The sequence below is a fragment of the Epinephelus fuscoguttatus genome, linkage group LG18, assembly GCF_011397635.1.
Source record: "Epinephelus fuscoguttatus linkage group LG18, E.fuscoguttatus.final_Chr_v1".
Lineage (NCBI taxonomy): Eukaryota > Metazoa > Chordata > Actinopteri > Perciformes > Serranidae > Epinephelus > Epinephelus fuscoguttatus.
The window spans coordinates 36669529-36697451 of record NC_064769.1 but is presented as its reverse complement, the minus strand read 5'-3'; the positions used below and the strand labels follow the sequence as shown (position 1 = coordinate 36697451).

At 40.8% G+C, this 27923-nt stretch overlaps 1 protein-coding gene across 1 annotated transcript in view; it reads right to left on the bottom strand.

The window, feature by feature from the left end:
* Positions 1–27873, bottom strand: part of cwc27 (CWC27 spliceosome associated cyclophilin) — a 44845-nt gene extending 16972 nt beyond the window's left edge. The window contains exons 1-11 of the mRNA XM_049560074.1: positions 27565–27873; positions 27132–27228; positions 26053–26165; positions 25743–25886; positions 25495–25593; positions 25284–25387; positions 24985–25054; positions 23098–23177; positions 22982–23018; positions 22738–22901; positions 4344–4447 (exon numbers count right to left, since the gene is read on the bottom strand). Coding sequence (XP_049416031.1) covers positions 4344–4447; positions 22738–22901; positions 22982–23018; positions 23098–23177; positions 24985–25054; positions 25284–25387; positions 25495–25593; positions 25743–25886; positions 26053–26165; positions 27132–27228; positions 27565–27606 — 1054 coding nt within the window. The 5' untranslated portion in view covers positions 27607–27873. The remainder of the gene's footprint in view (positions 1–4343; positions 4448–22737; positions 22902–22981; positions 23019–23097; positions 23178–24984; positions 25055–25283; positions 25388–25494; positions 25594–25742; positions 25887–26052; positions 26166–27131; positions 27229–27564) is intronic.
* Between the last annotated feature and the right edge of the window lie 50 nt (positions 27874–27923).

The window sequence follows — 27923 nt, the reverse complement described above, 5'->3', positions numbered from 1 at the left end:
TTTTATCATCTAATTTGCTGACACATTGCTAACGGCTAACGTTACACTGTTTACTGGAAATCAATTCTTCTTCACCACTCTAAAACAGCAGCTGCAAATCACAACTTGCCATGTAAATTACTGTTTTAAAAGCAGCAATGTTTTTTTAATAAATTACATGGATCAGATCAGTGCATAAACTCGCATACTCGCTGACACCTGATCTAGCATTTTGGGTATTATCAAAGGCATATCTGATACTGTTATCTGTATCAGAAAACCTCCGGGAGCTTATTGATATTTGGCACTAACCAGTCAAGACACAAGTACCAATTTAGTACCAGTTCTGGCCACCTATCCCTACTGGTTCCAGCATCTGAATTAGATTTGCAGATTTTCTTTGTGTCATGTGAGAGTAAACTGAATATCTGTTGGTTCAACAGTTTGGAGATTTCACCAACGGCTTTTCTGATATTTTATAAATGGAATGATTGATATATTAATCGACAACATAAAAAAAGTTAGTTGCAGCCCTCAAATCTTGTAGCTCAATCCTTCATCATGTGTACCCCCGCTGAAGCCACACAGACCAGTCTGAGAAGCATGAGAGTGAAATGAGACCAGAGGCTGACCTTCACAGAGAGGTCAGAGCAGAACCAGGAGGATGATTTAAGCTTTCAGGGATGGCAGTGTCAATGTGAGCCTTAACATGTATGTGTGTGTGTGTGTGTGTGTGTGTGTGTGTGTGCGCGCGCGCACGGCTCTAACTGCTGCACGGCTTCTCCGGCGGGATGAGATAAAACGAGCCCTCACCACAGTGTTCTTCTGTGGCTGAGCTAGGTTTCAAGATTTACAGCATTTGAGCAGACATCCGTCTCCCCTGCAGTGGCCATTGGCCCATGACATCTAAGAATTCCATCTAATGGAATTAACTTTTGCTTCCAACACAGAAATGTAATGAGGAACTCTTAAAAGAAACTCCTGCCTCTGGCTAAGCTGCCAGAGAAGCACAAAACAAAAGGTCCCTGGCAGAGCTGAAATACCTTGTTAGATAATGGAGGAGCTTAGGCTAGCTGCCACTCGGTGTAACAATGCAGGGCTGTTACTGACTCAACACTTGAGTTTATAACTGGATCTATTAGGAGAAGGCCTCTTTCTGCTTAGTGTGTTTATAGAAACAGCTTAACTCTGTGCACATATCACTAAGAGCAACACATTAAGTCAGATACACCAACACAATCTTAGTTAATCTCTGTATTAAAGGACAATGTCATGATTGTATTTTGTACTCTTTCACCTAAAATCTTGAACCAATCAGCAGCGAGTCAAGAGCTCAGTGTCTGTGTTTAAAAAAAAATAAAACCATCAGTGTTTGTGGAGACAAAAACAATGTTTGAGCAACAAAATCCCATCATGGTCTTCAGTAAATTTTGGCTGGTGGTAATCCCACAGTTCGACCGGTCCCTGCAGAACCCCCCACGAACTATTTTGTTTTGTTGCACAACAATATACACACAACCTCAAGCGGTTTTTGTAATTTTCAAAAATGTGTTTCAGCATCAGCAAAAAATCCGAAGATTGACGGCATTATGACAGACTGCAGTGTGGTGAAGACCTCGAGGAGGTTTCGGAGGGGGGCAGATTTTTACAGACTCGCATCGGCCAAACTAACAAACACACAGGGGTTTGATGTGCAACTATGGCGGCCACTCAACAATTTTCACCCACGCAATTTTCTATGAGCTTTAACACAAAAATGCAGACCCTCGAGGGGGGGAGAAACATAGACGTCTGCAACTAATTGACAAAATCAGAGGGTTGCCTGTCTTAGTGTCCATTAGCAGAGAATGTAGCGCGGACCACCCTCTTAGAGACTCTGTTCACACTCACAGCTCTGTGCTGAAAGAGTTCTTTATCAAGCACCTAGTTATGGTCAGATACATGGACAGCAGGGATGCAGCTATTGTGAATCTGGGGTCGATACTGATGTTTAAAATAACAATTTGGTCAAAATAACTGAACTGTTTTAAAGTCATTAAGCCCTTCATTACACAATCTTTGAATGAACATAAATTCAATCATACAGTTTTATAAACCAACCTTTGATATAACCACATTCACATGAAAAGCATCTTTGAATAAAAACTGCTTCAAACACCTTTTTACTATATATATAATTTTATATTGCTGTGAAAACATCAGCAATTTTCTTCTTCAAAGTTGCTCGCCAAAAACTAAACAGCTTGTTTGCAATCCTGTGACTATTATAAGGCGTGAAATTCAGCTGGAGGGCAGAAAGTGATAAGTCCATGAATGAATGAATCCGCTTTTACATCTGGAACCTCCCGTCGACAACAGGCTTGAGACGCGCCCATGTTGAGGACTTTGCTCAGATTCCAGAGTTACTTCTTGTACTGAAGCCTCCTTAAGGAATCTGATGCCGTTTGATTCAGCGGTGGGAACCTCTTGCAACCGTATGCCTTTGCCGACGTTGACCCCAGCAGGATTTGAAACCCTGGACCTTTCCGCACAGAAGACGAGTGCTCTAACCACTACACTAGGCCCCAGAAAGTTATAAGTCCATATATTGTGTGAATTAGAACCTGACTACGTAAAAGTGTTGGATGAACAGCAGGTGTCATCAGAAAACGGAAGCTCATGTTGGATGTAATCCGCACAAAAAACAAAGAAAATGAATGTAGTGATTAGCTGTTATAAAATTCCTTGTCCTCCAGACCTCCTAACGTTACTAATATTACACAGTGAGCCAAAGAAAGCGTAAAACAGCCTGGAGAACTGTAACTATTTTTTGTGGGGTTGTTTTTAGCAAAGATACTAGATTACTACAAGATGGCCCACCTACAATATATCCCCATTGTATGAAGTAATATACATTTACAGTCTCTTAAGTAGACGTTGTCCCCCGTAGCCCAATCTAAGACGATGGAGAACCGCCAATCAAAGACGAGTATCCCCAACCTCGCTTGGTTATCGTAGATTAGTTGGGCTAACCGTTAGTGATGTCTGTAATAACTCAGTAACTCAATAAACGATCCGCGAAAAAAAATTTTTTTCCAGCGGATATCTTAGTTACAACATGATTGAGCTAGCAAAGCAGTTTTGTGTTGCTATGTGTGGTATTTATTCAGTTTTGGGAAATCACGATGTCTAGAAAACATCAGTGGCTGCAGCTGACAGGGACAGCTAACAGCAGCAGCAAAGCTAACATCAGGACGTCATCTGTTAAAAGCCTCCCGTTGTCGGATACGACATGAAACTACTCCAGTTAGCTCAATCATGTTGTAACTAAGATATCCGCTGGAAAAAAAATATTTCTAGTAATCCAGTATCTTTGGTGAAACTGCACTGATTTCAGCACCAGTGATGAGATATCTGTTGCCAGATCTCGCGAGAATGTGTTGTTGAGACAGAGACTGGTCTTGATCAAAGTAAATTTCTCCTGATTTGTCCGTCTGAAATTTGCCATTTTGATGTCGGAATGTTCTGAAGATACGTGGCTTGTGAAAAATGGGTCTAATATCTGCTTTCGTGACTATGGGGCGAAAGAATCGGCCATAATCTGTAATCACGTTCATTTCTCCCACTGAAGTCAATGGACTCAGGACCTGCTGTTAGTCTCCTAAAGGGGCGTGGTGGTCGCTTTTTGTTTGTTTAATTGTTTTTTTAATTTCATCCTACTATTTCTGGGACTGATCTTGGCCTTTGCTTTTCCCCAGACGGACTGGTAGGAACAGCCATAACCAGCACAAATCACAGGCATCTGTGCAGCGCTGGTGGTCTTTGCCTCCAGTTTCCTGCCCTCCATCTGGACAGTGCACTGATGTATGATGCCATATCCAAATGAGCCACTAAGATTACATTTTAACACAATGCAGCGTTATAATTTACCTTTACCCAATACCCATTTTTACAGAACAGAGCTTGAACGCATCATAATGGAACTCAAGGCAACCTCTGTTAGTTTTTAGTTCCAGCCACCAGCTGCTTAGATTGTTTGCTAAAAGCTAATGTTAACTAGCTCTCCTCCTGTCAATTTCAACACAGATTTGCTGTTCACAATGCAGCATTATCAGGGAAAAAAAGAGGTCATTCCCTTGTATGATGTTAGCCTCAAGCCCTGCTTTTTAGCCTGCGCAGAACTGATGTGACAAAACAGAAATATATCAGCCACTGCCATCTGTGAATGTCCTCTTATTTGCCGATAAGTCTATGGCAGTCAACAAGGTGATTATCAGCTGATACCGATGTTGGAGTGATAAATCGCTGCATCCAATAAATCCACAGAATAATGAGTAACGTAAGTAAACGTGAGTAATGTAGGGGAATAAAATGTGCTCACATACCCTCCTTGGCTTCATCTACTGCAGGTTTTGAGCTTTCTTCTCTCCTTTGCTTTATGGCCTGTAGTTCCTTCTTCAGCTGCCGCGCCTCTTTCCGTAATTCATCACTGTGTGAGGGGAGAAATGAAGTTAAGAGTTTAAACTCAACATATATAACTTTTAGAAAAGGATTACACCTGCAGCAGACAAGAACCATGACAGAGCAACAGGTTCACAGACAAAAGTCGGTCATGACAAATGTATAGTGAGCAGTTAAAGCAGACTTCTGGCTCCACTGGCTCCTGCTGTTACAGAAGTATATTCACCATTAAAGAAAATTACATCAGAACCCTAAATGTTTCTGGTCTTCACAAACAAACATCAATTGTTCTGCCCCTCAAAATGTAATAGTTGTGGCTAATTATGTGGGTACATAAAACAAACATAAAACACTGTGTGCGAGTGTCAGGATGAAGAATGTACATTAAAATCTTGTGTTAGTACAATAAATTTGATGGAGCCTTAATAAAATAATTGTTCTCCCCTCCAGGCTCCTGGAAAGCACCAGGAGGGGTGTTGAGGTTGAGCGAGAGAGAAAAATGTCAATGTGTTTCTTATTCTGAGATGAGTTATTGTCATTGTAGCCGGACTCATTAAAGTTTTTTCAAATGCTAACACTCAGCAGTGGTAATGAATACAAATCTGGTGTGGAGCTAGATATTTTTAAAATTGAGGCATGTGAGAAAAAATGCACCCAAAACCTTCATATATTGCACAACCTAACTGTAATGTTTCAAATCTAATATGCTGCAAAATGAGGCTTTAAAATGAGTTTCTGGGTTTGACTAACTTAGATTAGCTGTACAAAAGGTTCAAGATGGGAACAGGCATTTCGCTATACTTAGAAATGTAATAGTTTAATACCAATAAAATTCCACGATTCTTGATACCCATTGTGAAACCATGGTTAAAAAAAAAAAAGACAATAAGTTCCATGTGCTTAAACACACACACTCATTTATTAATAACATTTACATTTAATTTGAATTTTATTATTAATCCCTGACGCTCCACCCTTAATCGCAAAGTACTAGTCTTTCTGGGTTCAAAAGATTTTGTGGAATATTTATCCTACAAATTAACATATTTCTCCTCCATTGTTGTTGTTGTTCAGCACTCGTACATGTAAGATGTGACAGTTGGTCTTTGTGATGGGCTGTTTGTCCTGCCCTTCCTCCACTGCGACTGAACGACAGTGACAAGTGCAGCGTTTTACTCAAAGCTAAACATGTCAACTCTCAGTAACCAGAAACAAAAAGCCAAACGTACAGCGCTCAGTGCAGAAGAGACGCTCATTGCAGAATGGACGCCCAGCAGCTCGTCGCGCTGCTGGTGTTAGTAGCATTGTGTATATATGCAGCGCTTTCATTGCGAAGAATTAACCAAATATGCTGGCCTTCGGAAAAACGCTTTTCATTTCAACAAGACAAGGTGGAGCTGTCGCTGCACTCGTCACCGTCTTCCACATGTTGTCGGTGTTCTTCTTCCTGTGGCATTTGACGGCAGACCAGAACACTTGTCGGCGTACATGCTGCCACATCAGGCTCGGAAAAATTGCATCCGCAGTACCTACGATACTGGAGAATAACAAGTCCTGTCTTCAGAACTTTGGCATTGACTTGGTACTGAAGTATTTTTTCTCATGAAATCCCTAGTACTGAAAATGGTACTGTTTTGCAAGTCACAAGAAGGTGTAAAATTTCGGCAATCAGGGACCAAATCAAGTCCCAAGTCAAGACCAACAGGTCCCAAATCAAAAGCAGCAAGAACCAACTCAAGACCAGTAACTTCCTATTCAAGTCTTTAGGAAAGACCAACAAGCCAGAGCTCAAATTCCCAGTCAATACAGGCAACTCCCAAATCAACACCAAAAGTCCCATTTGAAGTCCAAGTCCAAAACGTTGTGTTTCGAGTCCTTAACAAGTCATGATGTGCCCTTCACAAAATCAAATGCCATTGGTGGTAAAGTCAAAGTCAAGCTGCAAGTCTCTCTGGTCATGTCAGGTCAAGTCTGAAGCTATCAGATTCGTTACTTGAGTCTGATTCCAGTCCAAGTCATGTGACTCGAGTTTACACCTCTGCATAAGCATACTAACACAGTGAGTGTGCATGTAAAGCAGAGCACAACAGTTTGGATGGAAGCCATGTGACACTACTGCATGTTGTCTGTGATAAACTACATAAACGTCCTGTGATACATGAAATACACAGCTGTCAAAGGCTGTTAGTGGCAGAAGTAATGAAAGACTTTATACTTCCTTCCCTCAAGTGGCACAACATGAAGTATTACAGGCACTGCTCATGTCCAGCCACCCCTATTAAATCTTTAACTGGATCACAGAGGCAGGCCAAGGCACATCCTTGTTTCCTTGACTCAAGGTAGCGTCCCCTCTGGCAGGTGGCCCAACGCCCAGCTCATGCAAGGCTGAATGCTAGGAGTCTGAACCAGGGCCAGCAAATGCTGATTATTGTTCCCTTTCACATGATTGAGACCACTGCCAGTTGTAGAGCAGATATGTTATGTTAGGAAATGATAATATTTTTGTACTGCCTGACAGCCCTGTTTTTGTCCTATTCTCTTGCGGAGCCACAAAGCACAGGTAAGCTGCACATTCTGGGCCCCTGGCCTAGAAACATGTGAGGCATCTCCAGACCAAACAATGGCTGCCTTTGTTTCTTACATCTGCTTCTCTGGGCCACATTCATTTAGATCCTTTTCTTACCTTTTTATTTCATTCTTCTGTTTCTGGCTGTCCAACACTCATGTTATCTTTGTTTAAATCTCTGACTGTGGCAAAGCATCGAGGCATCAAACGCAGTGATATTTTAACTGTAAGTGCCTCAGCAAATATTAACAGCTGTGTCTGACTTGATGTCATGTCTCTTCCTCGTTAGTTTCCCTGCTGCTCCCGAGGATACACATGAGGAATTGGTCAGACATACAGTTGTTAGTCGTCTCTGTTCCCAGAAGAAAAAATGTTGCAGCTGAGTCCAGACTGAGTTGCCAAGAGCAGAACTGGTTGGCAGAGTCAGACTTGGCCTGCGTGAGGAAGTCGCCTGCTCAGCTTCGTCTAGGAGCAATGACAACAAACCTCTTTCCAGAGACACAGACTCAGATGTGACAAACCACAGGTGGGCAAAATAATATTATTCAAAGACTAAAGCTGCCATTCACAATTTCACATTTCATGCAAGAGGTAAAGCCTTGTAAATCTGGCTAAATTTATGATTCTTTTGGGCTAGTACACCTCAATTGAAGAAAGCATATTGACAGCCAACAAACGTAAATACAGCCAATTTATCCTCTGCTTAAAACGTGTAATAACTTAAGTAAGTATGACTGAATGTGACTTGTGTTCAGCCACTTCTGTAACTGCTGTCACATACTTGAAACAGAATGTTTACCTCTGCCAAGAAGATAATGTACTCGGTTTGGTTTGTTTGTTTTTTGGCAGGTTTCAGAAAAACTACTGGCCCAATTTTCATGAAACTTGGTGGAAGGACATTGCATGGACCAAGGAAGAACCCATTACATTTTTTATGTATTTTATTAAATCTTTATTTAGCCGGGAAGTCCCTTGAGATAGAAATCTCTTTTCCGAGAGAGACCTAGCCAAGACAGCACACCAGTTACAGTTTGAATAGGAATAAAAAACAGCAGACGGGCAAATGCAATCATCAAACACAGGAGACTAACACTAGCTCATATAAAAGAGTTGCATTTCTCAGTACACATGTAGCTGCTCAAACGTCATACAGAAAGCAGTCCTGATGGAGCGTTTGTGTGCCATAATGCTAATAGTTTGGGAAATATATCCAGACGTACGTAGTGGTTGTGCTTGCAGATATGCATATCGTAGAAGACAGGACTAATGGTCTATCTGTCAGAGTTCTGGAAGGGCTACACTAGGCTTGGGTGGTATTGAGATTTCCCAACGGCGTGATTGTCAATACCGTCAAATACAGACACTCTTCGCTTTATTAACTACCAAGAAGATGCTGTATTGAGTATTGCAATATGTTGTATTGTACCGTTACATAGTGCACAGCACATGCCACCAGAGTTCAGTCCTCTGGTGATACAGGCAGCTGAGCCTGGAAAAATGGCGACTGCAAGTAGTGGGGATAATGTAGCAGAGAGAAGCAGTGAGGAGAAACAAACTTCACACCGAACTCATTGAACTGAAAGCTTATTTAGATTTAGTTTATTTATTTAAACCAGAGCTGTTGATTGTTGTAATAGTTGAAAGGCGGTTCTAGTGCTGCACGATTTGATAAAAATGTGCGATTGCAATTTGAGTGGACAATATCGCAATTTGCGATTGCGATTACAATATAATAATAATAATAATTTAAAAAAATGGTATCATTAGTTTTTTTGCTTGATTCAGTGTTTCCCCTACATCATATTAGGGGGCACTGACCAAACCTGACATAGTTATTGTTATGGACAGTGTGTAAATGACCATCAACAGTCAAACAGCTGCTCACACAGCAGCGCAGCACGGAACTGTACACACCTGTACACACCACAGCCTGTGTTGCGTTCAGGCGTTGTCACATAAATGACAAATTCCAGCACACCATAGCACAACACAAAAGCATGTCAAGTGGGCCGAAACTGAGCAAAATTGCTCATTTTTTTCATTTGTTTTATAATTTGTTACGGAGTCCGTGACTTCCCCGTGACACTTACAGATGTTTGCGTAACTGTGCTTGGATGTTGTTTTATGAGGATCTGGCGGCTTTCAGTTGTCTGTTTGTCTTTAACGTTACACGGCTTGGCTATCTCTCACATGCACTCTTCCTACTTTTCCCTGTGCTGTCTCAAGTGCTGATACAGATTGGTCATGTTGCCGTGGGATGTGGTGACTTTAACTTTTAAACTTTTACACAGCATGTCTTTCTGTTCAACGTCGCCGTACCTGAATCCAAAGTATCGCCATTTAATAGACGTTGCGTTTTTTTCGCCACCAACTCAGCCTGTTCATGGTCGTGCTCATGCTCTTCTTCAGCGTCTATGTGGGTTACTGCTGCACGCCGGGTGGTCACCTGACCATACGTGCTGCACACACCAGGATACCTTGTGGGCGTATTGTCAACAAACTCCACGCACTACAGGAGAGGCAGTCACGTTCACAGGCACACACGTCAACGTTTATTTACATTACATTATCGCAGCCTTTTATGCAGTTATGTAATCGCACAGCCTGACATCGCGATTGTGATTGTGATTAGATTAATCGTGCAGCACTAGGCGGTTCAGTTGTGGTGCTTTTTATTTTGTTTCTGTCTAAAGTGTGAGTGAAATGTGTTTTAAGACTTAGTTCAGTTCTTACTTCAGTGATGATGAGAAACTTGAATTCAGAGGGTGTATATCTGTATTTGTTATATTTGTGTTTAATAAGGATAAAAGGTGTAAGAATATTTCCTTTCTTGACATTTTGTGTGACTCAAAAAGCTATGAGAACTTGTGGAACGTAGCAAACTCGCTGCTGAAAACTATGGCAGGGGTTGTTCCTACACAAAAACAGTCATATACCATATACCCCAGTGAAACATCAGGAAGATATGAAAAAGCAGATACTGCCCAAGCCTTGACTACACCAGCAATTTTGTATTACACTTCCATTAAGTGAAATTCAAAGCAGCAGAGGCTGAGATACTCTGAATTTTAGAATGAGTCAAGCTCCAAAAATGCTGGATCCTACACTTTTCATAATGCAGCTTTCTGGTAAAGATTTGTAGTCTCAAAGCTTGTAGCCTGCAGGGTTATTTTTTCTGACTTGACAGAGCCATGGTTGAGAATATACAACTGTTTTCACAGGCTGTATCGTGCAAATTATGACTGGTAAACTGATCTTTGTGTGTTCAAATTGGTAGAGTTCTCCTTTAGGTGAGTTTTCAGAGCAACAGAAAGGAAATTACAAGGCAAGATACCTATATCTAACATGACACAGGACAAATTCTTAAAAATCATGCGGGCAAAGACAGGACAAAACCTGCATTAGCAAAGACGGAAAAGTAGATTGCTCACTGGGTTATTGCTCACAAACTGTGATCTCTAAAATAACCTGAACCTGTTGCATTACGTTGTATATATACTGTGTTTATGTTTTATATATACAGTATATATTCACGTTGTTGGATGCATCATTTTGTCCACTTCAGAGAGGCCTCCTTGACATGACTCCTATGTTTTAGTGAAATTAACTATGAGTCAAGAATGACGTAAAGGCTCTTAGCTGAACACAGTCCAGCCTCTTCTCCAGGTTTCATACATATATTCTGCAGTGAGGAACACTTTGGACTGAGTGATCATTTTCTGCCTGCCTTGACACGCTGCCATTCGGAAAACAAGAGACGTATCCAGGGCAACAGCCAAACAATCGGCTCCACAGCCCCGGTGCCAATAAAGAGAAGGAGGCCAGAGAGGACAGGAAAAGCCCCAACAACACCTGTTAGGACACACCTTGGGGCTCAGCAAATTCCTCTCAAGACCCTCACATCACAACACTACAAATTATTTTTGCTCCTGCACAGTTAGGAATAATGTGAGAACACATTTTTAATGAGGCTGGATAAAGTATTATAGGTAAAGGTACTGAGTATTTTCTGCAGAGTATTTTTAAGGTTTTGATTGCGGCTGACACTGCTTTAAAGATTTGAGATTTTAAAAAATCTAATTATGACACACTGGACAATCATTGTTTAACGTAAAAAAAAAATTGATAAGGACACCTTAGATTTCGTTAAAGACAAACCTGTCAGTGCTCTCTGGTGGATAAAATGTTATTTTTAAATAGTCTTCAACGTATTTTAATAGTTAATCATGGGACAGCATGTACACAATACTGACATCTGTGATAAATTCAAATCAGGCTCATTTAAATACGTCCTGATGTAGTTAAACGAAAATGATTAGTCCACTAAATGATGAGTCAAATAACAGAAAATTAATCGGCAACTATTTCTACAGTTGATCAATTTTTAACATTCACTGGTTCCAGCTTTACAAATGAGAGGATCTGTCCTTCATTTTATCTTGTTGTAAACTGAATATCTTTGAGTTTTGGACATTGGTCCAACAAAAGCAGATCAAGCAATTAATCAATCAGGGAAATAACTGTCAGATGAATGGATTAAAAAAAATTAATCCTTCATTGCAGACTCACGCAGAGAAAGGCGATAAGAAGAAAAACATCACTATTTTTGTTAACACATATCAAGATGTCGTTATTACGACAATATTGTAAGTCTGACTATTGACACTACCAACACGGAAGAGTCAACAACTGCAGTTCCTCTTAATGGCCACTTGAGGCTGACTCCAAGAGCATACATAATTGACCTATGGCTAAGTCCCGCCCTCAAACATGATGAGCCAATCACAGTGCGTATAGCCATTCCCATGCACTCAGACATTCTCTGCCTGGACGTCCATTGAAATGCATTACAGAAAGTCAGTTTGTTCGGTTTTATGAGCTTTTTCGGAGATTTGAAGTTTAAAAATGGTCAAACGGTGTGCATGGGGTACATGCAACTCTGACACAAGGTATCCTGAGAGGCTGGGCGACCAGGTGTATTTTTTACACTTTAAACCACATCTCAACCGAGAAAAGTGTCTCCTTTGGATAAAGTTGTGTGGTAACGTTGGACCACAACATCAACTCAACGTGAATAAGATTAACAATGATGTCTACATCTGTTCTAAGGTAAGTCAACATTGTGTTTGAGGCAACATGTTGTCACTTTGCTGGAAAGAAATATAAAGTTATCTTTAACATCTCTAGCAAACGTTAGCTAAAGTTAGCCTAACGTTAGCTCCTAGCTGCGTTGTTCATCATGTCACCTTGTTTGCTGGGAGTTCATTAGCCTATTTTGTTCTAGTTTTGTACTTTGGTGATGGTACATCATTGTTAGCTGTTGTCCAAAGGGCTCTAGTTAAGCTAACGTTAACTTCTGGAGCTTAGCTTCATTAACTTATCTGTAATGGCAGAGATAACAAAGGTTGGCAAACGTTATGCTGAATGATTCAGTGTAAATACTGTAGCACCAAACTAACGGAGAGACACTCTTGGTAAAGATGGTAAAAAGGCCGTTATCCTTTTCTCATATTCTGAGCCAAAAACCTTAACTTCAGTGGCACTTTAACTTGTTGTCTTTGATGGTGACGGCAACCAGATGCGGTTCACAAGCGTACACTGTGACCTGTAAATTTTGGCTTGTAATTTAAGCTTTTCATCAACCTTCTCAACAATAAAATGATGAATATATCCCTCCAATGCGTAGTTTAGGCCCTTTTGGTTACTTCTCAATGACATCTGATCGTTATGTCTCCAAAAATCATCAATTGCCTCCTGTGAAATGCCGTGTACTGTGACACCTGCCATAGCGCCGCTCACTGAATGTTGATAGTTTGTCTGAATAAATGGAAGGGGGTGTGGCTTAGCCATAGGTCAATTAAGGGTGGGGCCGCTTTGAGTGACAAGCTGTCTGCCAATAGTGTCCTCCACAGGGTCACCCTCTCGCCCAAATATGGTCACTCCAAAATGATGATATCACAGAAGCTTGGGTGATGTGAAATGGATCAGGACATTGGTGAAGTCAATATCAATAGTGTACGCTGCTGCCAGGGTAAAAAGATGTGGCAAAACGACCCCAACTGATCGTTTCAGAAAACATAACATAGAGCATGAAAGAGATGGAGTTTGGACTGTTTCGAGGTACGTCACAAGTTGTTTTCTTCGTGGTAGATCTTTGCAACAATTCACAGAAAGTACAAAGCAGGCATGCCTTATTACTGGATCCAAATCTTTGACAAAACTTGCCATCTTCAGCGTGCAGGTTGTTAGTTTGGAGGTTGTTATTTACAGCAGCATTGGGGATTTGTTAATGGTAACACGCAGATACAGCTTGTGATGGTACAGTGACTTCCTGGTTACACAGTTGATTACTATTGATTGGATGACACTACAGCTGTTTCCTACCAACCAAGTTTTCATGGAACAAAGTCAAAGCTACTAGTTATTAAACATTTAGTAACACAAATGAAGTAATGGGTTTACCAAAAGCTGGTGCAATCCAGCCCACGTGCAGGGAGCATTATAATTAAGCTTCAGTGAAGAACAATATTCAGTACAGGTGATTAGTAACACCTGAAGGATGAAAGGAAGGCTGGAAGCTACAGAGAGGACACATCTATCCATCCAACAGGACTCTTCATCTGCCAGCAGCAGAGGAGACTCTGATGGTCATAGCATGAGGCCAAGCAATAATAAACAGACCTTAATGGGCAAAACTCGATACATCATGGATCCTTTTAGTGTATCCCATCTTGTCCCAGCGGCCTGGCTCTACTTGGGGGCTGCCAGTTACTGTCACTCTTTAACAAAATTCACAAAAAGTGAAACCCAGAGAGCTGTGGATGATTAACTTTTCATAAAGAAAGCATATGAAGTGATTGGCAGAAGACCAAGAAACTCTCTCATGATTCAGAACCTTGCATTTAATGCTCAGTGTCTGGCAGGAATCTGAGGCTGACACAGGAATTCGACAACCTTAAAAATACTACAGTGATGACTGTATGGTTCATCAGAAATTCAACTGGTTTCCAAAATGTACAAACAGGCGTAGTTGCCTTTTTTGGATTTCTCTGGATTCTCAGTTTGTAGCCTTCAAGAAACTTTAAGAAATGTAATCACTGATAAAGTCAAACTGTTTTAGGTTAAAACATCTCTGTAGTGTGATTGCAACAATTCAAATGTATATTTAAAGTAGAAAATTTAACACCATTGGATGGCAGCAGCAGCTTCTCCCCGCTATGGTGGACTCAGACCAGTCTAACGACTGAGCAAGTGATGTGGATGAATGTGCTAGAATAACAAGATGGCTGGGTGAACTCCCCTCAGGGGGCACTCCATGGCTTGGTCAAAAGCCAAGGAGAACTGTGAGCTGGAGTGGAGGAATCCAACCTCAACACAGGAATTTGCATGACTTTGCAGAGTGATCTGGACCAACACATTACCCATGCAGCAGACCAAGGTTCCTCTTTCAGAACGCTTCATCTGCCTCGACTAGATCCTTTTGTTAGAAAGTAGTGATGGAAGAAAGTAATGAATCTTGTGGAATATTTCTTGTCATTTATAGGTTAGGTTTAGTCGTGAATTTTCTATTCCTCTTAAATACTTTGCTTCCTTTTGAGAGTAAAAGACACAGCAAACCTGCAGATTCTCAAATGTTGACATTGATCACAGTCCAAGTGGCGTTCTGCTGGGTTTTTATTCACTTTCAGAAAAAGTCTTAACCCCCTCGTCCTAGACATGCATCGCTGTCTGGAACTGTTTCCAGCGAGCAAGTGCCCCATATGGGGCAGACATGCTACAGTGGGCCAGAGATGTGTAAACCTGGCAGTTCCAAAACATACACAATCTGGCTGCCAAGAACTGGATTATCTCAAGCAGTTTTCTGCACAACAGCAGCGGCGAATGCTTTCTTGATCTCTGCAACCTTTCCCTGAGAACGCGTTGGGTTATGACCGATGACAAGAGACAGGTGCAGCCAATTAATGGAGAGTGACGCTGGATAATTAGTGTCTGATGGTGTCCCATTTAAGTTACACTGTCCACAAGGCTAGAGGATATGCTTTCTTACAGAGCACGGTGGCAGAAGACCAAATCCAGAAATAGTAAGATGAAGACTAGAACTGCAAGGATTAGTCAAATAATCAAGTAGCCGATTCGGATTTATTTTGCATTCTTTGTTTGCAGTTTCGTTAAAGTGAGGATCTACTACTTTTCTCTGTTTTATGTCACTGTGAACTAAATTTCTTTTTTTTAAAACTGTTGGACGGACAAAACAAAATGTCATCTTTAGATTAGGTATCGTATAAAAAATTACGATTGCATGTAGTGTATAGCCATGTAACAGTAGCTGTTGCTGCAGGAGTGTGAGCTCTGCACTGGGGAACCTGTTCACACACGCACTGTGACAGGGCTAACTGTTAGTATTGCATGACTAATGTTAGCTAACAGTTTTGTTGTCTGTGTCCGTTTGTTGGGTTTGTTTAATGGCTTGGTGTTGGATATTAGCCGCTGCAGATGTGTTAACTTGTGCTAACCAAGCAGCACTGAACTGACGGTTTGCCTGCAGAAACAAAGTTTGCTGATCCAATAAGAATTCAGGACAGTCCGGTATCAGACCCCCAGCGCAAAACTAATCTAATGCATGTATTGTTTGATTTGAGACACTTAAATGCTACTTGGTACTGGGTTAATTTGGTCAACACCTTAAAAGGTATTGAGCACCGATACCTAGACCTATTCATCAAAGGGTCAGTGAAATTCTGCTCGACACCTAAACCTGCCAAGCTGCAGACAACTGTTCAAGACCAAAAAACAACAGTGCCAGTTGTATTTACAGAGTCATCACTGTGTTTCCAGTGCCCTTTTAGACACTGAACCTGGGTGTTTTTTAGCAACCCAGCAGGGATAGTACCAAGAAAACTGGTTATTTTTTAGAGACATCGCTGCATTTCCAGCAGGTCTTTCCCCACCAAAACCAGGTATTTTAAGCCAAAACATGATGTTTTCCTAATTATAACCAAGTGGTTTTTGTACCTAAACCTCACACTTTAACCACAGTGTCGTTAAAAGGTAAAGTTTCAACATACCCGCTACATAAAGCGTAACGTATCCATGGCTACTCAAAACGTACAATGCCAACATTTTTTCTGGTGACTGGGTTGTATTCCAACATTCTTTTATTGAACACATTTAACATCGAACTAAACACAAAATGCACTGATAAATAAAGAGTGAGTTAAATTTTAAAGTGCAGTTTTCCACTGATATTCTCTTTCAAATAGGGCTGCAACTAATGATTATTTTCATTGTCGACTAATCTGTTGATTATTTCTTCGATTAGTCGACTAATCATTTTATCAAAAAATGTGTTAAGATGTTGAAAAATGTCGGTCTGTCTCTCCCAAACCCCAAAATGATGTCATCTAATGTCTTGTTTCGTACCCACGCCAAAGGGTTTTAGTTCACCGTCATGGGAGAGTGTGTAAAGCTGCCAATATTTGAACGCAAGAAGCTGCAATAAGAGTATGTTGGGTACTTTATAGTACTTTTCTATGAAAAATGACTTAAACCGATTAGTCAACTACTAAAATAGTCACCGATTATTTTAATAGTCGACTAGTCATCGATTAGTCGACTAATCGTTGCAGCCCTACTTTCAAAAAACTCAAAAAACCCCTCAGTGCAATGTTACAGTCTTTTGTGATGTGTTTATTGTACAAATAAATAATATGTTGGTCAACAGAAAATTAGTCTACAGCTTTTCGATAACCCGTTAACCCTTGAATTTTCGTCACAAATTCACTAGTTCCACCTTCTCAAATGTGAATATTTGCTGGTTTTCTTAGTCTTTAATGATATTAAAGTGAAGATCTTTGGGTTTTTAACTGTTTGTTTAGACGTGCCAATTCATTTAAATATGTTGAGCAGGAAACTGTGATGGGAATGGTTCAATATTTTCTGAGATTTTATACAGCAAATGTTTGTTTGACAAATTGTCAGGTAGGTGATGTGGTAATGTTGATGACCCCTTGATTTTAAAAGACTCTGTAAAAGTCAGTATTATTAAAGCCTGCTGCCACATACAGTATACACTAAACATAAGTATGTGATAACAAGTGATATAAATAACAGGAAGTGCAGTTGTGTTATCTTCAGGCTGCAGTAACTGAGACAGCAGAGGGAGCCCGGCCCTGCTGGCAGAAGCAGCTCACACTGTGTTCCGCAGCATATGGAAGCATTTTGCTTCCCCAGTCATGCCCCGTCGGGTTTAACAAAAGTGGCGACTACCACATACACTGCTTTTGGGACTTCATTCAGTAGTGTCTTTTATAAAGCAACCCCCCTTAAAGAGGCCCACTTCAAACACAGCAAAACCAGACTTGATCAATAGTAACATAAAAGAAGTGTCAAACTGTGAGCATAAAAGCTCAGCCAGTCATACCAGCAACATCAAACATCACAGCACGTTGAGACAAACTTTGTATAAATAGGATCCCTTTTGATTGATTGTGACTCATCTTTTACATTTTCTTGGTCCAGGTACAGTACGCCATTATTTGGCAGCGTGCTCGTGAATGTGAACAAGTCCAAGCATTTTGCAATCATGGAGCGCTGCAGTGGAATATCATCTGGCTGCTGGATAGCAACGTAAGATAGTTTTGACCTGATGTAGAAACTATTTTGGTTTCAGGGAGACTCCTAATTTCAAGGTTGTCTCAGCAGCCTTGACTCTGAGACAAAAGACACAATCACTGTTGTAAATTTCCCCCCAAACTGAGGCCTGAGTCTGCTGCAGACACCACTCCTTCACACACGCACTGCACATCTCAGTGTTAAAGGTCCCATATTTTATTAATTTTCAGGTTCATGCTTGTATTTTCGGTTTCTACTAGAACATGGTTACATGCTTTCATTTTCAAAAAACAAGTTTTTCTCATACTGTCTGCCTGAGTCTAAGACGCTCTGTTTTAGTGCCTGTTTCTTTAAGCCCCCCCTCCCAAAGACCAGTCTGCTCTGATTGGTCAGTGTTTCCAGGTCTTCCACATCTGTGCTCTCTGCATCTCAGCCAGGGAATAACTGTAACGACACTGTGGCGGCACTTTCTACCTTTTACATTGTATGTCTCAACTTAAAGATGTCAAAGGTTAACTGCTGAGAATATTTTTGACTGATTACGCATGTCGGTCGTCAGGTTAATTTTGCTACTGTTCAGTTTACTGCACTGTGCACTGCCCCAGTCTGGTGGGAGACACACAGCCAGCTAGCCGTGTTAACATGTGAAACACAGTGCCTACTGCCCATCCTTCAGTCTCCACCAGTTAGCTAACGTTAGCCTTGGCCACTCTGCGTTGTGCACCAGCCAGGCTGGATGGTAGCTAACTAGCGGCGCCACTTATTTGGCAATTCATGCTAGTAACGCTGTCATGACCCAACAACATTGGTGTGGAAACATTGTGCCCACCCTTCAGTCTCTCCCAGGTCGCTCCCCTGAATAAGCAGCTAAATTTTGAGCTGCACAGGCCCTTTAGCATTGTTGTTAGCTCTGTTAGCACCATTAGCAATGTCAGCACTGCTGGCGGTGCTAACATAGTTAAAGGGTTTTTTTGTGGCTCAAATGAAGCTGCTTACTAATTTGGGCTACCTGAAGGAAGATCGGAGGGTGGCCACCATGTTCCCGAAGCAACATAGTACCACCACTGGGATGGCGTAAACAGCATAATTGAGCATGCGTTGCACCCCTAGCTAGGTCCCACCCAACTTGGCTAGTGCACAATGCAGAGCAGCCATGGCTAATGTTAGCTAGACCAAAGTGTGGGCACGGGGCACTATGTTTCCACATTTTAACGTGGCTAGCTGGCTATCTATCTCCCACCAAATCAGGGTGGTGTGCAGTGTAGTAAGCATAAGAGTAGCAAAATTAACCTTTAGACCGACATCAGGACTCCAGGAACGCTGCTCAGCTTTGCAGCCAATTTCTAGCCGTTTGTCTGTCAGCAAAGCCGACATAAATAAAATAAAAGGCTAAACATTTATAACACAGAACATTTAAATATCACCACCTTTTTTTCCTCTTAAAAATTAACCAGTTAGTTGCCAGTTAATAGATGTCGGGCTATTGAAAGCAAAGTTAAGTGAAAGCAACATCCCTAGTTGACATCACCGAAGTCCCAAAAACTCATTTAGAGGCACAGTTTCTGAATACGTACTGTGTGCATTTCTCTCTTGATACAGCATTTTGACACTTTAACAGTATTTTAAAAGCACCTATACTTCTATAATGAAAAAAGACATGAAATGTGGGACCTTTAAATGCACACAACACAAGTCCTGCAGCAGTGAACTCAGTCAGACAGAACTGAGAAAAGTGGCTGCTTTTAACATCCTCTCTCCCTTTTTTTCCCAGGTGACTAGATACCAGTTGGTGTTCCTGGTTGCTCACAGAGCAGCTGAAAGCTCAAAGCAAAAGCAACGGTGGGAGAGCGGAGCTCACCCTGCAACAATGCCCCCTTTGTCCCGGACTAACACTGTACCTACCAGCCTGCTCTTTGATTCCCTGCCAAGACAAACCACTGTGTTGGGTTACAGTTCTTGTAGCAAAACAATCTGCGCTTGTGTTTAATATACTACAGTCTGCCTGCATTGAGCTGGCTGTCAGTCAGGACACACACACACACACACACACACACACACACACACACAAATGAGTGGGGCCCTGCTCCTTATCCCATTAGCACTAATGAGAGAAGGGTATGTTGATTATGTGTGTTGAGGGCTACCTGTTAAGAGGATATGGAGGAGAGATAACCGGCCAACCAGCAGCATCAAAAGGGAGATGAAAGATAAATCCCTCTCTCACTCTGTTCTCTCCTCAGCTCATTTTCATACTAATGTTGTCTCACACACCATCACCTTCCACTCTCACCTTCATTTCACTCACACTGTTGGCTCAGACGGACTCACTGTTTGCTTCTACTTCAGCACAGTAAGTAATTTGGTCTGAGTGCCAACATTCCTGTTTCAAATAGCAGGTCCACTGATGTTGGTCCAGTGAGCTACAACTGAGATATGTGTGTGAGTGTGTGTGTGTGTGTGTGTGTGAAAGTGTGTAGAAAACAGAGCTGGGAGATAGGTGGATGTCAATGACACCAGGATAAGAGACAGCTGGGGAGACACTAGAGCCACGTTCAAGAGCACCATACTTATTATTCAATACTTCTATTATTAAATTCTGTTCAAAATAAAAGTGCTGCTATTAATTATATCGTATTTGGGGATCAAATAGGAAAATAGGATATACATCTTGACACCGACATTTTTCAAATGCTCCTTAGAGGGTCAGTCCACCAATCTCACATGTAAAGTTCAGTTTAAGGTTGGCCCACACTAAAAGAGTTTTAAATCTTGGGCCCAACACACCAAGCTGACAGTAAGCTTTCGGTCAATATCGGGCCGTCGGTGCACGTCTGTCACCCTAGATTTTGTAGTGTGTCCTTTATCATTGGTACTAGTCGTCCTTTGTCAGCTTTTTATCAGCCGATTCAGCATGTCGAATTGGTGTCCGAGACGGCGAAGACCATCGGTGAATGAAATCACTCAGATTCAGTTCAGCTCAGTGCACGAGAAAAGAAACAGATGTGAGGAAAGTAAACAAATGGCTAAAGTCAAAAGGGAGTAAGATCAAGACAAACTTGATAAATAAGGTCAGATTATTTTTTTAGTCATTAAGCTCTTAAACTGAAACTGTTCATAATTATTTGCGTTATTGTTCACAAGTGCACAGTAAACATCATTTGTCCTTTGAACACTGGGTTGTGTTGTTAATGTGCTAACTGGCTAACTAGCATCTTGAATCCATCCTGTTGGTCTTTTGGTTTCACTGAATGATGAGAACAGACTACTGCCACCTGCTGATATGGAGAGTTATTGCCTCTCACCCAGGTGCAGAGTGTTCATGCTGGTTGGCCATCGGTTGTAGTGTTTGCGGTGTGTTCCTGTGGAACTTTTTGGCCAGGACGCAAGCACCATGAGGCGGCACAACAGTCGGCCTTTGTCGCAACTAGTTCTTTGAAGGTTTGGTGTGTCTGAGCCTTAACAGACTGCACTCGTGAACAGCCAGGGTCACGACTCTCAATGGTGGAGGATGGGCAGAAAGAACTAGCTTTAGTTTTTGTACTACAGAAAATTAATGAAGAAAAAAGAAAGAAATTTGGATAAGGTCATGGACCACAGCGAGAACATGGACTGTACATGTTATAGCCCAAGCTGGACATGAGTAAACCATGCATTAAAACCCTCTGAGACCTGCGGGACCACTGGCGATCCTTGTGGTTCCCTCCACACAACAGGGTATCAGATCGTAAATATTTGACATGTAATATTTCCAATTTGAAATCAGCGGGGCTAGAATGAACTTTCAAGCAGATTGGTAGTGTAAAAAACACTCCTAAAATACCTCATACCACAGGAAAATCTGGCAAGACGAATCGGGCTTTGCTGACGATTGTCAAGAAGGGGGAATCAGGCCGAAGTCGGCTCGATTCTCATGTAGTGCGGACCTGGCATTACTCATCAGACAGAACAATACTCAGCCTCCATCAGCCTAGTAACTGGAGCTGTGAGGCTTGAAAGAAGTGTCCATTTAGGCATCTTATTAAAGATGCAGCTGACTTGAATTGCATCATGAATAGTAGGATCCAGTGTTTTTGGAGCCTGGCCTCTACTAGAAGCTAAAAGTCGGGACTTCTTTGCTTCTGCTTCTTCGATTTTGAATGTTCTTCTTAAAAGTATGTCTCTCGTGAGCCCCCCAGTTCTAAAGTGCAAAGCTAAATCAGGCCCCTTTAACATAATATTTCGGGAGTAACTATGAGATTCAGTATCAGAAATGTTGTGTGTGATATCTGACCAACCAACTTAGTCAACAAGCTTCTTTTGAGGATTTTGAATCTGACCATTTAAATTTCACAGTGTGACTCTTTGTATTTAGCAAAATGTGCTCGATATGAGTGAAGCACATGTTTTAAATAACACCATTTTTAAACGGTCAAACTGCTTTGGAATCCAACCATGACCTAATCACAGTAACCAGCAGACAAAACGTAACTGTTTGGAGGGATTTACTGTTGCAGAGAGTCAGTAATTAATGCGTCCTAATGATTGTTTTCGGTGTGTCTTGGCTCCAGGAGGGTCTAAATATGACATGAATCATTCTAATCTCTTCTGGATCTGTTTTTGTGTTCATGATGCTTTAAGGTAAACTCAGTGTAGAGCTGAAACAATTAGCCGATCAACAGAAAATCATCTGGTAACTGTTTTGTTGATTGATTAATGCCTTAAGATATTTTTCAAACAAAAAATTTCCCATGCTCCAGCTTCTCAAACTTGATTAATCAAGAAAATAACGGTCAGGTTAATCATTAATAACCATTCACTGCAGCACTAACTCAGTTATTATTAAAAATATTTAAAACCCAGCTCCTCTCCCCTTATGTAGATTTACTGAACACCCTGATGTCAGAAAAATAAAGTTTAAATGATCTCTTCTGATCATAGTATACATTAAACAGAAGGTTGCTCACAGTGGTTCATCGCTGCCGCTCCATACAACAGCTGTACAACAGCTCCCCCACCAGATTGTTACGCAGCATTACAAGTGAAGCCACATTCTGACACTGCCGGAGCTGTTTGTGACCAAAAGTATAAATGATGCCGACTAAATCACGCACACTGTTTCTAGTCAAGGTCAGACGACACGGGTCAGAAACATGCAGTCGTACCTGCGGCTGGTCTTTTTCTCCCGCTCCTCCTCACCAGGCTCTGTCGCTTTCTCTGCAGCTTTGTCTTTCTTTAACTTGTTACTGATGAGCTGTCTCCTCTTCTCTCTCTCATCAGAGTCATAGTCATCATCTGCATCCTCGTCATCATCATCATCGTCGTCAGTCTGGAAGACAGAACACAAAGAAATTTACAATCAGAGAAAAACAACAATTTTATTTTTTATCCCTACAGTGTCCGACCTACCTCGGCGGTATCTCCTGATGCCCCCTTCTTCTTTTTCCTTGAAAGAGGCCAAGAGTTATGAAGGTAAGAGAAGATGCTTATTGTATAATTATTGTTAAATGAGTAATTGTACGTACTTATCAACTGCAGGAACAGAGCTCAGTCTGGGATCATCTTTCAGAAGGTCGTGGCTGCTTTTGCTTTTTCCCTTCATTGTCTGAAGAAACATAAAAAAAGGAAAGAAACTGATTTTGTTTTTACACATTTTGCATCATTTTCTAATTTCAACACAACCTCAACTCCTGAAACTTCCATTTCATTTGAACAGAAAATCATTTTAAATCAGCAATATTGCAAATATTTTTAATTTAGAAACACACAAATATATATTTTCAAACTCCAAATAAAGGTTTGTCAAACACACTAGTTGGCACACACTTTTAACGGGGTTCCCACAAATTTTCAAAACTTTTCCATAATATTTTATCCCATTTTCACAACTTTATTTAAGTGGTTTAAAATGTGTAGGCCTATATAATGATACAGCCATGCATTATTAAACGCGCACTTCCCAGCTAACTGTCACCGGCATCATTCAGAGACTGACAGTTAATATTAAGTTTTGATAAAAGTGCCTTATGTGCAACAAATCTCAGTGTGAAACTGATACACAACAGTTTTCCTCTATTTTCCTGTTTCTCTCCTCACGTGACAGCAGGATTCTTACCCCCAAAGGGGGGCGTGGCCATGGCGAAGACACGATGCTGGTCTGGTCTACGTGTATGTGATACTGGTGAGGTTTGAACAGTCACACAGCGCAGCACTAGCTTGTATTTTGCTAATACTAGGACCATCTTTCACATAATGTTGATCATGCTTTGGGATTTTTTATGACTGTAATTAAACAGAAAAATGAAAATTCAAAACTTTTCCGAAACATTTTGTTAATCCCAAATCACTTCCCGGCCTGATAAACTGTTTTGCTAATTAGTAAGTTTCCCATTAATTTCATAACTGAGGGAACAATGTTTTAAACGTTCTTCTTGTTTAAGTTATTTTTAAAATTAACAGATGGCATCAGTCACCATTATGCCATTATCTGGGATGAATTAAATTTAAGATCTTATGACCTGGGGAAAATTGATGAGCTGAGGCTTAAATAACAACTAAACTTTATAACTACTTAAATCCTGTTTGCTCTGATCGCTCTGATTTTTACTGTCTGTGGCCAAATCCAAAACAACAAAATATTAAAACAATTTAAATAAGATGAATCAGAGAGTGTCAGCGTGGGTTCTCTCCGGGCACTCCGGCTTCCTCCCACAGTCCAAAAACATGCAGATTGGGGACTAGGTTAATTGGTAACTCTAAATTGTCTGTAGGTGTGAATGTGAGTGTGAATGGTTGTCTGTCTCTATGTGTCAGCCCTGCGATAGTCTGGCGACCTGTCCAGGGTGAACCCTGCCTCTCACCCAATGTAGCTGGGATAGGCTCCAGCCCCCCCGCGACCCTCAAGAGGATGAAGCGGTTAGAAGATGAATGAATGAATGAATCAGAGAGTTTAGATGTTTTATATTATAGAAATTAAATCCAATATGTGGCTTTCCTCGGTTGTATAAGTCTAGATGACAGGGTTTATCCTGATCAGTTTATGATTTGAACGGAGGTCTTCAATGTTTTTCATGCCGAGAACACCATAGCTAAAACATGGAGAAAGCAGGGACCCTGTACCAAATATATTGTAAAAAACAAAACAAAACAAAAACAAACAAAAAAACAAAACAAAACAATGAGTGAAATATTAAAGTGGGCCTACAGTAACATGTAGGGAGGACAACATTTTTGTGGTGCATTCAATACTGAGCTATTAAAATAATAATGATTGACACATTTTAACATTTTAAGTGTCAGTGGCAGATATGATCAGTTTTAATGGTCTGTCTCACATTAAATCGACTCTAAACTCGTAAATATTTTCAATAATTTCAGCAGCCAGCAGAGAGTGTAGTTTTGTGCTTCAGTACCTGGCTCACTTGATTCACCATCTCCTCTTCCTCTTCAGCTTCCTCTCCGAATGATAACAGACTAAAGTTCCTACAAAAAACAACACACTGTTGGCACTGAAGCGTATAAAAAGAACAACACATATATCAGCTGAACATGAGTTTAAGCACCGTGACCCACTGAGACTGAAGATAAGACGAATCAGGAGCAAAGAGACGAACAAAAGGACATAAGATCACAATATGTGTTTTCAGTCTGATCACGTTGCTAACTGGGTAGGTGATTAGGTTTGTGAGAGACAGATGAAGCCTGAGCTCACTTTGTGGCTTTTGACTGTGATTTCTTCCCCTCCTCTTTGTCTTTGTCCTTTTTGGCTTTCTTTGTCTCACGAGGTATGATGTCATCAAAAGGGCAGTGAAGCACCTGTAAGAGACAAAATGTTTTACATCAATATTTAAATCACAGGCACAAAATACTAAGGACTTGTCGAGCAAGTAAAAAAAAAAAAAAAAAAAAGTAGAGGAAAATACCTCCGTAGCTTTTATCTTGTGGGGCTTCAAAGGTCTTTCATCGTTGTCACATTCAACTTCTGCCAGTCTGAGCATGTTATAGACTGTGTCTCCGGTCACCTGCACCGAGCATTGTTGGGAAAAAAGCACGACTTTGAGTTCTCGTTAACATACGCAGTTCTGGAAAATTACGTTGATCTGAATCCATGCATGTAGGAAGCTTTTAATGTCCTCTGTCAGACTAACTGACTACAGTTGTTCAGACTCACCTTGCCGAATATGGTGTGTTTATTATTGAGCTCATCTGCACGTCCCAGGGTGAAGAAAAACTGACTGCCGTTATCATGTGCCCCGGCATTTGCCATGGCAACCAAACCTCTCCGATTGAAGCGCAATCTGGAGTGAAATTCATCCTACAAGTTTAAAAAAGACACAGAGAGGATTTTAATGTCAGCTACATTCTCTCAGTGTTTGATTAGGCGTAATGGTTAGTGTGTTATCATGTCCTACGAATGATTCAGTTAGTTTAAACATTATAAACGCAGAACAGTAATTAAATCAGCAGAGAAACAGTCTGACCTTGAATGGCCGTCCGTAGATGGACTCTCCACCTGTCCCCGTCCCAGTGGGATCTCCCCCTTGAACAATAAACTCAGGCACCACTCGGTGAAACACTGTGCCATCGTAGTAACCTAGAGGACGGAGAAATACAAGACAGGAAAGTAACGCTTTATTTTATTGGTCTGTAATTTTCTGAACCATTTCCTGGGGATTTTCTGGAAATGACTAAATCATTTGGTAAGAATTACAAAGAAAGGCCAGCATCCAATTGCTGGCATAAACTAGAGTCTTTTAGTCAGTGCACAGCGGGTCAGTTGTCTCCAAGCAAACATAAAAATCAACATGTGCAGATAATAAAGTGTCCAATATTAAATTAATGTTAGATTAATGTTCAGCTGGGTTTAAGTTGAGCTTTTCTTTAATAACATTATTTTTTATCTCCTATAATAAGTACCAGATTACACGGTTCATTCCAGGAACCCATAAAATAAAGCACTGCTGACAATAAATGCCAAAAGTGAAATAACAAATGCTGCCTTTGTGAGAATTCAGAATCTATTAATTTCATCCATGATACATTTTTATGTCATGAAATTAATGGACAGATAATCACAGCAGGGATGTGTCCAGCTGCAACCAGTCAGTGCTCTCAGACAAGTCTGTTTCAACTCATAGACATACAAAGACAGTCTGAAACTATCATAAAATTAATTATCAATTCCTCACTGTTGCGTAAAACACATAACCACAATCTCAATATAATTAAACATACCATTTTAACACCTGTATTTCAAACTATGAGCACTTTCCTTCAACAAAGAACGATGGCCTCACTGTTGCACCATCACGTCAGGGTGATAAATGTATATGCTATTGACATTTTAAACATTGTGGTAATACAATTATCTAAAGCCACTTGCACTATCATACCAGAAAATTCTAAAGATAGAACTCTTGGCATGTGTTTTTAAAGTAGGCTACAAAAGCAGGCCTCTACAAACTGACTGATGTTGCTGTCATGTCTGGTCTTTAGCAGGTTTGGTTCTAGAAGTTTTGCAGTGTGTGATACAGTCGTTTAACTTGCTCTGGATTCTTACTTTCCATGCACAGCTGCACAAAGTTCCTGCATGCTTTAGGAGCCTCCTTGGACCACAGCTCAATGTCAATGTCTCCTGCTGTGGTCTTCAACAGGACCTAAGGAAAGATGACAGAGTGGAGACAGTTGAATTAGACACTATACTCACATTTCCACGTTTACCTGCACAGTCACAATGCAAATCATATATTCTACAGCTCTAACATTTCATCTGACACAACTAAACGTCAGCTGCAGGGACATACAATGAAGGCTCAAACTATTTTATTGTAATTCAATATAACATGACACTGCTGCATTTCAACAGTGTTCGTCGACACGCGCAACGTAGCTAAACGCTCATACTGTAATACGCAAGTAATAAAAGCAGGCTTTTGATTGAAATGCGCATAAAAAGGTAATTTGATGTAAAAGCTGCAAAAAGTGGCGCTCACCTTCCCATTTGACGGAGGCTCCTGGATGTAAATATTGCTCATCCTGCCGCCGGGGTTTGTCGTTAACGCAAGAAATGTCTTTTTTAAATTGTCTTATACTTAAAAATATAATACACCGTCACATAAAGCGGTGATGTTAGCTAAACTAGTTTGATTTACAATTGAAAAATATTATATTTTTGAGACCACAGCCATATTGGCCATACATGTGAGCGTATTGTTTACTTCCGAGTACGCGGGGGTCCTCGGTTTAAATATTTTTCATCTCGTGATTTATTCGGCTGTTAGTATTTAAATTAGTGTCTACATATTCATATTACACTAAGTGAATATTAAAATAACATGAGTATCAATCTGCA